Source organism: Felis catus, chromosome A1, assembly GCF_018350175.1.
Source record: "Felis catus isolate Fca126 chromosome A1, F.catus_Fca126_mat1.0, whole genome shotgun sequence".
Taxonomy (NCBI): Eukaryota; Metazoa; Chordata; class Mammalia; order Carnivora; family Felidae; genus Felis; species Felis catus.
This window is the reverse complement of record NC_058368.1, coordinates 204,388,992-204,403,977: the sequence shown is the minus strand read 5'-3', so window position 1 is coordinate 204,403,977 and position 14,986 is coordinate 204,388,992. Positions and strand designations below refer to the sequence as shown.

Sequence of the window (14,986 nt, the reverse complement as noted above, 5' to 3'; positions counted from 1 at the left end):
TATGTACCACATCTTCTTTATCCATTCATCTATCAATGGACACTTGGATTGCTTCCAATCTTGGCTAACATAAATAATGCCGCAATAAACATTGGGGGCGCATATATCCTTTTGAATCGATGTTTTCGTTCTCCTTACGTAAATACCCAATAGTAGAATCACTGGGTCATATGGTATTTCTGTTTTTGTAGGAACTCCATACTGTTTTCCACGGTGGCTGCACCAATTTACACTCCTACCCATAGTGTGTGAGAGTTCCTGTTTCTCTGCATCCTCGCCAACACTTATTATTTTTGTCCTTTTGATTGTAGCCATTCTGACAGGTGTAAGGTGATACCTCATTGTGGTTTTCATTTGCATTTCCCTGATGATTAACAATGTTGGGCATCTTTTCATATGTCTGCTTTCCAGCTGTATGTCTTCTTTGGAAAAATGTCTGTTTAGGTCCTCTGCCCATTTTTAAAAAATTTTTTGAATGTGTATTTATTTCTGAGACAGAGACAGACAGAGCATGAGCGGCGAGGGGCAGAGAGAGAGAGGGAGACACAGAATCTGAAGCAGGCTCCAGGCTCTGAGCTGTCAGCACAGAGCCTGATGCAGGGCTCGAGCTCACAAACCGTGAGATCATGACCTGAGTTGAAGTTGGTCGCTCAACCGACTGAGCCACCCAGGAGCCCCGATTCTCTGCCCATTTTTAATGAGATTATTCGTGTTTTTATTGGTGTTGAATTGTATAAGTTCTTTATGTATTTTGGATCTTAAACCCTTATCATTTATATCATTTGTGAGTACTTTCTCCCATTCAGTAGGTTGACTTTTTGTTTTGTTGGTGGTTTCCTATGCTGTGCAAAAGCTTTTTCTTTTGGTGTAGTCCCAACAGTTTATTTCTGCTTTTGTTTCCCTTGCCTCAGGAGTCATATTTAAAAAAATGTCACTAAGGCCAATGTCAAAGAAATTACTCCTTATATTTTCTTCTAGGAGTCTTATGGTTTCCGGTCTCACATTTAGGCCTTTAATCCATTTTGAGTTTATTTCTGTGCAAGGTCTAAGAAAGTGGTCCAACTTCTCATCTAACAATTATTTTTAAAGATTTATGTTTGAGCCCACTTAAAACTTTAAACTTTTTTTTTTTCAACGTTTATTTATTTTTGGGACAGAGAGAGACAGAGCATGAACGGGGGAGGGGCAGAGAGAGAGGGAGATACAGAATCGGAAACAGGCTCCAGGCTCTGAGCCATCAGCCCAGAGCCCGACGCGGGGCTCGAACTCACGGACCGCGAGATTGTGACCTGGCTGAAGTCGGACGCTTAACCGACTGCGCCACCCAGGCGCCCCTAAACCTTTTTTTAAACAAATTTTTTTAATGTTTCTTTATTTTTGAGAGAGACAGAGACAGAATGCGAGTGGGTTGGGGCAGAGAGAGAGGGAGACACAGAATCCGAAGCAGGCTCCAGGCTCTGAGCTGTCAGCACAGAGCCTGATTGTGGGGCTTGAACTCACAAGCTGTGAGATCATGACCTGAGCCGAAGTCGGTCGCTCAACCGACTGAGCCACCCAGGCGCCCCTAAACCTTTTAAACATTTTAAACTGCATTTATAATTTATTTCATTTCCTTTTAAATAAAGCATTTTATATGATTAACAAAAAACTTCCAAAATACTAATAATTTTTTTAGTATAGATGACTTAAACATCTAAACAGGGTAAACCTTATGTTTTCTTAAATACAGTCCAATGCTATTTATAAACAACTCAAAACCACAAATCTAAACCAATTATTCAATTCTTCATTGAAAATTAGCATCACAAAACTTTTTTTACTTTATTCTGCTAAATTTTCTTCACAAGTACATAAAATACCAGTTTTATACATCATCAAAACGAAAGTACTAATACTATGGGATTGAGTCTCTTAAACATTTCTGTTTTTAATGATAAATCTTCCCAGAGTTAAAAGATACTCGATCACTGAGGAACTACTATGTCATTCTAGATGTCACAGAGACAAGCATTTCCCAAGCCAGTCTGCTATGTGGATTAAACTCAACAAATTTGTTTTCTGTTTTGTTCCATACTGAATAGTTTTACTAATCTTCTTGGGACCCAAATTCCTACAGATATTTTAACCGACAGTTGAGCATTTTATAGCTTTGTCTAACTCTGAGGTCAGAGTTATAAGAAAAATGCCCATGACAAAAAGATATTCTGGGAGAACAAATTACATGGCTAAATAAACTTCAAGGACATTGCATTAAACAAACAAATAAATAAAAGACTGATTGTGTGTGTGTGTGTGTGTGTGTGTGTGTGTGTGTGTTAAATATTACAAGACTGTAAGGTACTAATGCAGATATCTGTGCCACTCCCAGGTGACCTTGACTGTGGACCTCTGGATGACCCTCCCCTTTTCTTCTGGTGATGTCCCTAGAAAACCTAGAGCAGACTGCAAATTGGCAACCTGAATGCCAAATCTGGCCTGATGGTTCAGTTTCACTTGGCCACACAGTATTCTAAAAATATTTAATCCACACACACACACACACACACACACACAAACTCACACACTTAATCTACCATTTAAAAATTGAGAGAGTTCACCAAGGATTTCTTGATGTCCAGCTGCTTTTAACAAAAGACCAAGCAAAAGTAAGCCTGCATTCTAGCATGGCCTCTCTGGCTTAAACTGAGTATGGACTTCCTTGTCACGCCGAGATGGGCACTGTGGAAGGCATGGGCCTTGCGCTAAGCCCCATAGAACACCTGCATGGCCCTCTAGGTGTTTGAGTCTGTGACCTTGGTGGCTGAGGTTGACCTTGATGGCTGAGGGAACCTCACGTGTGGTAGAATTCTGTGGGAGAAGAGCTGATGTCATAAGCTCGTCAGACTGGGTGGATTGGCCATGGACGGTGGGTGTCCGTGGAATGGAGGAGACCTGGGCTGAGTGGCTGGCAAAGTAGCCTGGGATGTCAAGCAGGGCAAGGGGTAGTATTAAGAACAGCTCTGCTATTCATCAGTAGGGCACACCCAGTTCATACTGATTTTCCATTTGCTTCAAAATTTCCCAACTGCTCCCCATGGAGATCTTGACATGTGTGTTGAGAAATAAAGAGCTAAGAGCAAAAGCTAAGACAGTGCAAATGATTTTTAAGTTGTAAAATATATTTTTTAAATGAAGCCTATTTGGGGCGCCTGAGTGGCTCAGTCAGTTGAGCCTCTGACTTCGGCTCAGTTCATGGTCTCACGGTTCCTGGGTTTGAGCCACACATCTGGCTCTGTGCTGACAGCTCAGAGCCTGGAGCCTGCTTCAGAGTCTGTACCTCCCTCTCTCCTGCCCCTCACTGCTCGTGCTCTACCAAAAATAAATAAACATTAAGAATAACACTAATAAGTGAAGCAAACTATTTGCTAAAGGTTCTCCCAGAAATGCACCATGCCTGAGAAGGGTTACGTGGGATTCGGCTATCAGTGCAGCCAGTTGCCGCACAGAAAGCCCAGCTTTACTTCTAAGCAAACCAGTGCCTGCCCTTGCCAGCCAGGGGAAAGGTCCTCAGAAAGCCTTGCCTAGTTTTGTAATTTAAACTCAGACAAAGAGAACAAAGGCCAGATGGTTTTCTTTGATTTACTCTTCGCAGTGGGTTGCAAGTCAAGAGCGTGAATTACTAAGTAAGTTCAGTTTTCTTTAATCTTAATGCATTGCTATGCAACAGCAGTAAGCTAATAATTAAGGACCGATCTGCCTCCTCCGGAAGCTTTGAGCTACAGTGATGTGACTTCATGTTTTTGGCTGATTGGGTTTCTAAGCTTTCATAAACATTGGTCGAAATCAAATGGGCAAAAGGGAAAACCCTTAGCAAATGCATCTGAGAAAAGGAAGATTTCATCCACAACTAGATATGTCATCATTTCCATCATTTGCATATTTTTGGCATGGTGTAACTTGACATTTTGGGCCACTACTAGAAAGTAATGTAAATGTAAGCTATTTGTAGCAAGCCCACGACCTGCAGTCAGGATTTCTACTTCCAAACATCCAAGAAAAGTCTTTAGGGGGAAAAAAAAAACATTCTGCAAAATAAAAACGAGTATTCATTATACACATATCCAAGTGGGATTTATGTTTCCGTTAGATTTTTTCTTCTACTTTTTTATTGTATTGGAATATCTGGGAGTCTGGAGCTTTCCCTCATTCATTACTATTTTTGAAATTTGTTGGCAATTCGAGTACAATAGGAGTCATATGTCTTACTTTACTGGGGACACGATAGTGTGACTCTGGGAACTCTAATAATTAGATGTTGGACTTTCTTAAAAAAATTTTTTTAATACTTATTTATTTTTGAGAGAGACAGAGACAGGATGCGAGTGGGTTAGGGGCAGAGAGAGAGGGAGACACAGAATCCGAAGCAGGCTCCAGGCTCTGAGCTGTCAGCACAGAGCCCGACGTGGGGCTTGAAATCACGAGCTGTGAGATCATGACCTGAGCCGAAGTCGGTCACTCAACCGACTGAGCCACCCAGGCGCCCCAGATGTTGGACTTTCTAAATGGATTGCCAAATTTTCTTTTTTCTCTATTGTTCATCTCTTCTAGATTTTTTTTTTTTACAAATATTCAATTGAAATATTTAATTTCCCTTTCCAAAAGAGTTTTCTTGTTCTCTGAGGGCTTGTGTTTGTCTGTTTTAGCATTTCGTCCTGGTTTTAGGGATGCAATGTCTTATCTTTGCTCTCCTCCTTCCTGCATTGCTGTTCCCTTCCGGCTCCTTTTGGTTGTTGTCATTTTAGTTGGGCATGGTTTCTTTCTTTCATTTCGGAGCCTTTCTTCAGGTGCCTGGTCCTTCTTGGCTGGACATGCACTGTAAGCAGAAGGCCCTAAAATCTGACTGGAAGCTCCCTGCCTGCCAGGGAACCTGGCATCTGGGGGACTGCATGGCAGGTGGTCAGGCGGCTTTTGTGTTGAAGAATTTGCGTATATTGGTTTCAGGAGGTCTTTTCTCTTGAGCTGTTTGGTTTATCCAAAAGAGGAATCCAGGGCACCTGGCTGGATCAGTCAGTAGTACAGTGACTCTTGATCTCAGAGTTGTCAATTTGAGCCCCACGATGGGGGTAGAGTTTACTTAATCAACAAACAACAAGGCGGGGGGGGGGGGGTGGGTGAGAGGAATCCCCTGCCTGGAAGATTATATGCTTGTTTCCCTCCATTCTGGGAGCTCAGAGTGCAGGGGTGCAGAGAGAAGAAGGGGCCGGTGTATCCCACAAAGCAGAGTCTGACTGAACCCTCTGTCCTGCCTGGGCCTTGCATTCCTGAGCTGGGCTGGGGGTAGGAGGAGAAAGTAACAATCTGGCTTTGAAAAGGGAAAGGGCTGGGGCTCTAATTGCACCACATTTCAAACAATCCCCATCATGTTTTTGTCTGCTTCATGCCCCCAAACGTGGAGGCGCTCGGTCTATCCTGGTCTGAAATCTTCTGAGCATTCAGAAAGGTGACTCTCAAATCTCAGTGGCATGCCAACGAGATGGAGGTTGCGGGTTTTGTCACTGTCTTTGCCAAATCACTCCCGGCTCCTCAGTTTGCTTTCCGACCCCGCAAAAACACGTTGACATCTCACATTGGCTGCTCTCCTCTCTCTTACTCTCTTCGTCCTTGTGAGTTTATACCCTTTTCCCTCCTATTCCTATTGTGGGTGTTTGGAAGGAAATAGAAATACATGGAAGGGTAAAATTTCTGGTATTTAACCAGAATTCCTAATTATGTTTTGATTTTAAAAGCAATCCATTAGATATTAAGAGAATTAGGTATAATGATTTCCCTGCATAACCAAAAGAGAGCAAACCTATTGCGTAAGATGGCAACACATCACATTTTTTAAACTGTTTCCTTTTTTAAGTGTAAATACAAGCACAGGGAAAAAATGTAAATCATATAAAAGAGTAAATAGTGGGGCGCCTGGGTGGCTCAGTCGGTTGAGCGTCCGACTTCAGCTCAGGTCACGATCTCGTGGTCCGCAAGTTCGAGCCCCGTGTCGGGCTCTGTGTGACAGCTGTGGAGTCTGCTTAGAATTCTCTGTCTCTCTCTCTTTCTCTGCCTCTCCCTTGCTATCTCTCTGTCTCTCTGTCTCTCTCTCTCTCAAAAATAAATAAATAGGGGCGCCTGGGTGGCGCAGTCGGTTAAGCTTCCGACTTCAGCCAGGTCACGATCTCGCGGTCTGTGAGTTCGAGCCCCGCGTCAGGCTCTGGGCTGACGGCTCAGAGCCTGGAGCCTGCTTCCGATTCTGTGTCTCCCTCTCTCTCTGACCCTCCCCCGTTCATGCTGTGTCTCTCTCTGTCTCAAAAATAAATAAACGTTAAAAAATTTTTTTTTTTAAAAAAAGAGTAAATAGTAAAAAGTACACCTTTCTCTCCCTCCAGCTGTCCATCCAGTTCTTTTCCCCAGAGGCAGAACTTCCTGCCAGTTCCTTAGATATTGTCTCCTCTCTCTTACATTCTTTTTATTTTTTTTTAATTTGTTTAATGTTTATTTATTTTTGAGAGACAGGGAGAGACAGAGCACGACCAGGTGAGGGGTAGAGACAGAGGGGAAGACACAGAACCTGAAGCAGGCTCCGGGCTCCGAGCGGTCAGCACAGAGCCCGACGTGAGACTTGAACCCACGAGCTGTGAGATCATGGCCTGAGCCAAAGCCAGACGCCTAACCGCCTCAGCCACCCAGGCGCCCCTCTTACATTCTTGCTATCCCATTTACATACACTTTTCTGTCTTCTTAACAGGACATTTTGCAGATTGCAACACATTCTTTTTCGCAAGTGCATAGCAATCCATTATATACGTATTATCATTGATTTAACCTGTTCCCTATTGAGGGCCACGTAAACAATTTCCAGCTTTTGCCGCCAAACAACCCGGTAGTGAGTATCAGTCTCTCAATCCTCATATTAGAAATAGGCATATTTTTGTGCAGCGTGCATAAGATAAACTCCAGAAGGGGACTCCCCGAAGTGAAGGGTATGTGCACGTGTGCTTTCAGAGCTAGAGCCCAGTCGCCCTCCAGGCACGTGGACTCACAGTAGTAATGAATGTAATGGATGAGAGTCCCTGTGTCCCCAAACCCTATCTTGCCGGGACATTACCAGAAATGTTTTTGTAGTTTCCAAATTTCTTTGTAAAAAAATCTAATTTCCGTGTAGTTTCATGTGTATTTCTCGGTTGTAAGTGAGGTTGAGCATCTTCTGTATTGTAGAGCCATTTGTATTTTCTATGCAGTGTCTGCTCATGTTCTTTATCATTTTCTTTGGGGATATCGGCATTTTTCTGACCAATTTGTAAAATTTCTTCCTTTGTCATACTGGCTGGAAAGCTTTTCCTCCCAGTTTATCATTTAATTTGCCTTATTGGTTTATGTTACCTTTTGGCAAACAGGAAGTAAGCATCGGATGTAGTCAAATTTAATGTTTTCTTTTCTGACCATCTCTGAGATCATAAAAAAATTTTTTTTCTGGTCTTTTATGGTTTCATTTTTTTACATTTACGCAGGTGGTCTGTTTGGAATTTATTTTGGAGTAGGATGAGTTAGGGGTTCAGTTTTTTCCAGTCAGCTTGCAACTTGTTTCAACAGGTTGCAATTCATCCTCAATACAAACCCATGGCAACATTTTTAAAATTGCAAAATTTCTTTATCTGATATAAACAGAAGACTGTCTCCCTCACCATTGTGGAAAGACAATTGGTCTTAAGGTCATTGCGCAAGAAATTTAATTTGCAGGTAGAGTGTGTGTTATGCAAGATAACGCCTGACACCTGACAACTGAGTCTGACCTTCTTTTGTCGAATTAGGAAGAGAAAGAGGAGCAATTCCTGGGGGCACCTGAAACTAATCAGGGTAGCAAGCCCAAAAGCCAATTGTAAATCCCAGGCCTGAATGGGGTTCAAGATACGGAGCCCAAATCAGGAGACGGGAGAACCAGCAGAGATGGCGGAGCTTGGGGAGTCAGAGAGTAGGTTCCAGGAGGCCTGGGTGGCGTGGGTGCCTGGGGAGAGCTGATCCTTTGGAAGGGGCAAGGAGGAGGAAGATTTTGCATTTCTAAGCAGCCCTATGGTAATTCTCCGTGGGATGTCGGAATTCCCATCAAACTCTCACCTACACTAGGTTGGGCCCAGAATCCTAACAGCTGGGAGAGGTTAGCTCTGGCCTCGGAAGTATGGACTGAAATAAGCTTTCTGAATAATTCGAGTAAATCTTGGGATAGCGTTATTAGTTTATAAATAAAAATCTTTACCTCTACTAAATCATATCCAAATGTAATGGTTGATAAATTGGTAAATTAATGCATTCCCTCTTCGTCTACATTTATCAGATACGTGCCAGGCAATGCGCTGAGCTCTGGGAAATAGAATAAGGTGCAGGTCCTTTCCCTCCAGGTGCCTATCTAGTTGGGGTACGAGGAGGTCAGCAGCAGAGACTGCAGAGCGGTGAGGTGCTCTGGAGTTGCACGAAAGGCCCAGGAAGGACACCAAGCCAAGTTCTTCATAGAGTTCGCTGGAACAGGAGGTGATCAAGCACTGCTTCCTGTCTAAAATCCCTACTCTCTTTATGTAGGTAAAGCTAGAGTTATAATTTCAGAATTATAATTCATGTTACTCCACTTGTCATCTGTGTGGTAACTTTCTGCCAGGGATCGGGGGAGATCTAGTGCCACTCCATCTGCATTGAGATTCTTAGTCTGAGTATGGATTTCAGGGGGTCTGTTAACCCCTTAAAATTGGATGCAAATTATACGTGTGTGCTGTTTATTTCTGGGGATAGGACCATAGATTCCATGAGAATCTCAAAGGAGAGTGTGATCCCAGAAAGCTTAAGAACCAGTGACTAGAGGCACCTGGGTGGCTCAGTCGGTTAAGTGTCTGGCTGGTGATTTCAACTCAGGTCGTGATTTCAGGGTCATGGGATTGAGCACTATGTTGGGTTCCATGCTGAGTGTGGAATCTGTTTTGGATTCTCTCTCTTTCACCCTCTGTCCCTCTCCCCTGCTTGTGCTCTCATTCTCTCTCTCTCTGAAAAAAAAAAAAAAAAAGAACCAGTGGCTAGATTTTCTTAAACCTAATTAAGGATCTCTTGTCTTAACATTTTAAAAACATCGTAATCAGACCCTAATCTAGAGATGTGTGTGGTTCCTAACACCTGGCCCCTTTTAAACCTCTATCCCTTATCCTTTTTCCAGCTTCCTCTCTCCCTGTGCAAAAAGAGGAACAGAGCTGGGTGGCACTTGACTCTTTTCCTGTCTTTAGCTTATTTGGCAACCCAATACTTAACGACAGTAATAATGTAAGCAACTCTGTACTTAATTGTAATAATGTGATATTATCAAACAGAATTGGAAATTCACATTCCCAAGACAATCTCTTATGTTCACTCAGGCTTTTGGTTCAGAATGCTCAAGTTCAAAAATCATGTTCAACACACATTGGGCAAAGACTTTGTTTTTTTAGTTTTTTTTTTAATTTAATCTAATTTTTTTTTATTTACATCCAAATTAGTTAGCATATAGTGCAACAATGATTTCAGGGGTAGATTCCTTAATGCCCCCTACCCATTTAGCCCATCCCCCCTCCCACAAACCCTCTATAACCCTCAGTTTGTTCTCCATATTTATGAGTCTCTTGTGTTTTGTCCCCCTCCCTGTTTATATTATTTTTGTTTCCCTTCCCTTAAGTGTATCTGTTTTGTCTCTTAAAGTCCTCATATGAGTGAAGTCATATAATATTTGTCTTTCTCTGACTAATTTCACTCAGCATAAATATCCTCCGGTTCCATCCACGTAGTTGCAAATGGCAAGATTTCATTCTTTTTGATTGCCAAGTAATACTCCATTGTATATATATACCACATTTTCTTTTTTTTTTTATTTTTTTAATGCTTATTTATTTCTGAGACAGAGAGAGACAGAGCATGAGTGAGGGAGGGGCAGAGAGAGAAGAAGACACAGAATCTGAAGCAGGCTCCAGCCTCTGAGCTGTCAGCACGGAGCCCGATGCAGGGCTCCAACTCACAGACCACGAGATCATGACCTGAGCCGCAGTCGGACACTCAACTGACTGAGCCACCCAGGCACCCCTATACCACATTTTCTTTATCCATTACATCCATCGATAGACATTTGGGCTCCTTCCATACTTTGGCTATTGTTGATAGTGCTGCTATAAACATGTGGGTGCATGTGTCCCTTCAAAACAGCACACCTGTATCCCTTGGATAAATACCTAGTAGTACAATTGCTGGGTCGTAGGGTAGTTCTATTTTTAGTTTTTTTAGGAACCTCCATACTGTTTTTCAGAGTGGCTGTACCAGTTTGCATTCCCACCAGCAGTGCAAAAGAGATCCTCTTTCTCCACATCCTCGCCAACATCTGTTGTTGCCTGAGTTGTTAACCTTAGCCATTCTGACAGGTGTAATGATGATGAGTGATGTTGAGCATTTTTTCATGTATCGGTTGGCCATCTGGCTGTCTTCTTTAGAGAAGTGTCTATTCATGTCTTTTGCCCATTTGTTCACTGGATTATTTATCTTTTGGGTGTTGAGTTTGATAAGTTCTTTATAGACTTTGGATGCTAACCCTTTATCTGATATGTCATTTGCAAATATTTTCTCCCATTCTGTCGGTTGCCTTTTAGTTTTGCTGATTGTTTCCTTTGCTGTGTGGAAGCTTTTTATTTTGATGAGGTCCCAGTGGTTCATTTTTGCTTTTGTTTCCCTTGCCTCTGGAGACATGTTGAGTAGGAAGTTGCTGCGGCCAAGATCAAAGAGGTTTTTGCCTGCTTTCTCCCCAAGGATTTTGATGGCTTCCTGTCTTACATTGAGGTCTTTCATCCATTTTGAGTTTATTTTTGTGTGTGGTGAAAGAAAGTGGTCCAGGTTCATTCTTTTGCATGTCACTGTCCAGTTTTCCCAGCACAATGTTGCTGAAGAGACTGTCTTTATTCCATTGGATGTTCTTTCCTGCTTTGTCAAAGATGAGTTTGTGGGTCCATTTCTGGGTTCTTTATTCTGTTCCATTGGTCTGAGTGTCTGTTCTTGTGCCAGTAGCATACTGTCTTGATGATTACAGCTTTGTAGTATAGCTTGAAGTCTGGGATTGTGATGCCTCCTGCTTTGGTTTACTTTTTCAAGGTTGCTTTGGCTATTCGGGGTCTTTTCTGGTTCCATACAAATTTTAGAATTATTTGTTCTAGCTCTGTGAAGAATGCTAGTGTTATTTTGATAGGGAAAGACTTTCTTTATGTAAGACATTGTGCTCCATGCTGAGGGAGAGAGGAGGGGAGCAGGGAATACAGATGAATTAAACCCAGTGCCCACTTTCATGGCGATAAGACATTTTGGAAAAAAAGCACAAAGCACAGTAGGGATTCAGAAAGTGATTATTTCTTACTAGAAGATGCAGGAGAAAAAGTCATGAAGATATTCACACTGGACAGTATTTCTTATCACTGAGGATGCCATAGACTTTTACCCTCCAGTAACATTATCCTCTGTTTCTGCACCTTCAGAATGAGCTGTTGGGCCTGGAGGCTAATACCTGATTAGAAATACCCAGAAAATAAGCTTGGAGAAAAATTAGCCTTTGTCATCAAACGGCACAGAAAAAAAGAGTGGGGAACAACCAATATAGGAAAAATTGTAAAGAACATTGTTCTTTGAATCAATGTAAGAATTTTTGAAAACTGATATTAATAGGAAACCTTTATCATCATTAATGCCATATCATTATTTTAAAAGTCTGGCTTTAAAGCAATTTAAGGCAACATGCATATTTCCTAAACATCAAGAAACAGAAAAATAGTTTTGCTAAAACTATTTACAGGCTGTGAGCGCTTTTCTAAAGTGTAGATTGAGGAGTGTGTGTATACATTTTCTTCTTACTAAATCATCTATAATCAAGCATTTACTACTGACAGTCATAACTGAAATTTGTACAGTGCTTTTTTTTTCTTTTTAGATCAATGCTTACAAGGCAGTTTCACATTCATTATAAATCCTGTACAGTACATTGGCATAGGCTAATAAATTTTCTTATTCTCTGTTCTTAGGGTGAATCAGCACCTGCCAAACTTTTGAGACAGCTCACGGCTTAGAGGAAGCCTCATCTAAATAAAGGCCGGCTAAAGTGACATTGCAGGGATTTAATCCTTCTCTGGCAGCCCGTGTGACCAGAAGGCTGATTTGCAAGTTTCCACTCTCCTAGGGTCCGGATCACTGGGTCTCGGGGACCCTGAGGCTGGCCAGCAGGAGAAGTGCAAAATGAAGGAGGTCAGAAGGGAACGCCAGCAGCAGGGACCCGGGGGCCTCCACGGGGCTCTTACACACAACAATGAAAGATTCTCCGGCCACCAAAGGAAATAGCAAACTGGAGGCTTTGTCTTGGGACGCAGCCACCTTCCACAGAGCATCAGACCACATGGTGGGCCAGAAAGTTCCTGGAGCCTGAGCAGGAGAGTGGTTATGGTAACTGGATGTGCGGGCCTATACAGTGAGAGCTGGGAAGTGCCACGTGAGGGAAGGTGGGAAATGTCTTGAGTGAGGTGGGTGGCTCCTGGCCTGGCTGGGCAGACTCTGCTGGCCCGTGTGCCTCTGCCCCCCTCAGACCAAGAAGGGGTCTGCTCATCAAGGAGTCTACCTGGATCTGCAGGCCAGCTGTCACAGACACGGGGCTCTGGCAGGCCCTAACTCCCATCTCCCATCCCCCGGGCCCTTGGCACTGCTCCCCAAGCCTGCCGTCGATTGGTGCCCTTGGCCGAGACGGAGATGTGAGCCTGGGGTGGACGATGACTGCAGTGTACGTGAATGGAGGCGGCCTGGTAACCCCCCACTATGCCAGGTGGGAACGGCGGGATAGCGTGGAAAGTGGCTGTCAGACGGAGTGCAGCAAGGAGGATGAGGAGGGACAGCCCCGCCAGCTGACACCCTTCGAGAAGCTGACCCAGGACATGTCCCAGGATGAGAAGGTGGTGAGAGAGATCACGCTGGGGAAACGTATTGGCTTCTACAGAATCCGAGGGGAAATTGGAAGTGGGAACTTTTCCCAAGTCAAGCTCGGGATTCACTCCCTAACTAAAGGTAGGATCTGACCTTCCTGGATTGTCTCCTGTGGTATCAGGACCTAGTGTGGGGACAGGGTTAGGAGGCCAGAGCCAGGGAAGCAGGTGAAGCGACATTACGGTGGCCCTGCTGGGCGCAAGCCCTGTGCCACATGCCTTCCATTGTTACCTCAGTTGGTTTCCACAGTAATGGTGCGAGGTCAGGATTTGTATTTCCATTTGGAGATATGGAAACTAAGATCCAAAGAAGTCAAATGTGGTTTTTGGCAGTTCAATCTCAGAGGATTTTGACTCTAAAACCTCTCCCACCGTACCGTGTGGATGAGCTCATTCAACGTTGAGGGGACTGTGTCCAGTCAGGCCATGGAGAAGTGGGGTGGGGTAGGGCTTGATTCCCAGGCAACTCATATTCCAAGTCCTTCTTTATCACTTCTGTTTGTGTGTGTGTGTCAATGCAAATGGCACAGGAGGCCTCCTAGGTCACCACTGCCAGTAGCTAGCAGGGTTCAGTCTCCCCTCCTCACCTGAGGCTGCTACTTCTGTTACCTTTGGGGGAAAGCCTTTTGATCTCAGGACCTTCTCTGCTTCAGTCTACTCTGTGCCAGTTCTCGTTGTTGCTTGGCTCCTTGCCATGTAGCAAAGACCCATGTTTCCTTGGATCCAGACACTCAGGACCCCAGACCAGCAGTGCCCACGACTCTGGCTTCAAGGAAGAACTCTACAGAGAGCCCGGCAGCCCTTTGTTGGCCCAGCCCAGTGTGGACTCTCCCCCATGCCACGTGTAATTTAGCTGAAGCCTAGAGATTATCATAAGGGAGTTGTAAGGCAGGAAAGTAACATTTGTGACTTGATATAATTTACCAACTTCCCAAACCCCATGGACTCTATCCTGTTCCTGAGAGTACTGTACTGACCTGTTCTCACCATAGGCCCAGCCTGCTACCCTATCTCCAGGGTCACTCTTCTCTCATATTAGAGTTGACTCTTATTTTCTTTTCTGCTCCAGCCTTCAATTCCATCTCTATGTTTGGCCCCTATATAAAAGTCACCCCCGCCCCCCAACACATATACACACATGTGCACACATGCATAGTCCCAAGTCACTGGAGCTCCAGGTCTCCTGCTGTCTTGCTCAGAGCCCAAGCATCTGGGTTCACATCCTCACATCTCGGCTACTCACCTTGCTTCCCTGGGTAAATGACAGTACTTCAGCAGACAGTGACAGTGCTGACTTTATCCACAAAAGTAGGTCTAGTGCTGTAACTCGAATCTAATTGGGACATGTGTTGCTTTTCAGTGGTCTGGAGCAAGAATGAGAGACAAAGGGGACACAGGGAGACGAGGGGCCAGAAACTGGGAGAGAAGACATGATCAGGAAGGAGAGAAGAGAAGTTGGGTAAAGGCAAAACAGGGGAGGAACTCAGAAAGGAGAGCGTGTCCAGCGCATCAGAAAGGCCACGGGGCAAAGGCTGAGCAAAGGCTACCAGATGTGGCCAACTTGGAGCTTTTTCCTGGGTGTGAGTTCAGGTGTTAGATTCCAGTGGTGAGGAAGCAGCGTGGGGCAGTGGAAAGAACAGGGATTCAGAATCAGATGAATTTGTTTCAGGTCCTGGTTCAGTCCCTTCCTAGGCACTTACTCTTTGGTCCCTAGTTGCCTCAGCCATAAAATAGAGATAATGATTCTTACCTTAGAATTGTTGGGAAAATTAGAAAAAACATATACAGGGGCGCCTGGGTGGCGCAGTCGGTTAAGCGTCCGACTTCAGCCAGGTCACGATCTCACGGTCCGTGAGTTCGAGCCCCGCGTCAGGCTCTGGGCTGATGGCTCAGAGCCCGGAGCCTGTTTCCGATTCTGTGTCTCCCTCTCTCTCTGCCCCTCCCCCGTTCATGCTCTGTCTCTCTCT

At 44.1% G+C, this 14,986-nt stretch overlaps 1 protein-coding gene across 3 annotated transcripts in view; it reads left to right on the top strand.

Moving 5' to 3' along the window:
• NIM1K (NIM1 serine/threonine protein kinase) overlaps nucleotides 1–14,986 on the top strand; it is a 66,760-nt gene that overhangs the window by 36,233 nt on the left and 15,541 nt on the right. For all 3 annotated transcript variants that reach the window (XM_023238605.2, XM_019811263.3, XM_003981431.6), the window contains one exon: nucleotides 12,075–13,101. In XM_023238605.2, the coding sequence (XP_023094373.1) occupies nucleotides 12,810–13,101 (292 nt within the window). In that variant the 5' untranslated portion in view covers nucleotides 12,075–12,809. The remainder of the gene's footprint in view (nucleotides 1–12,074; nucleotides 13,102–14,986) is intronic.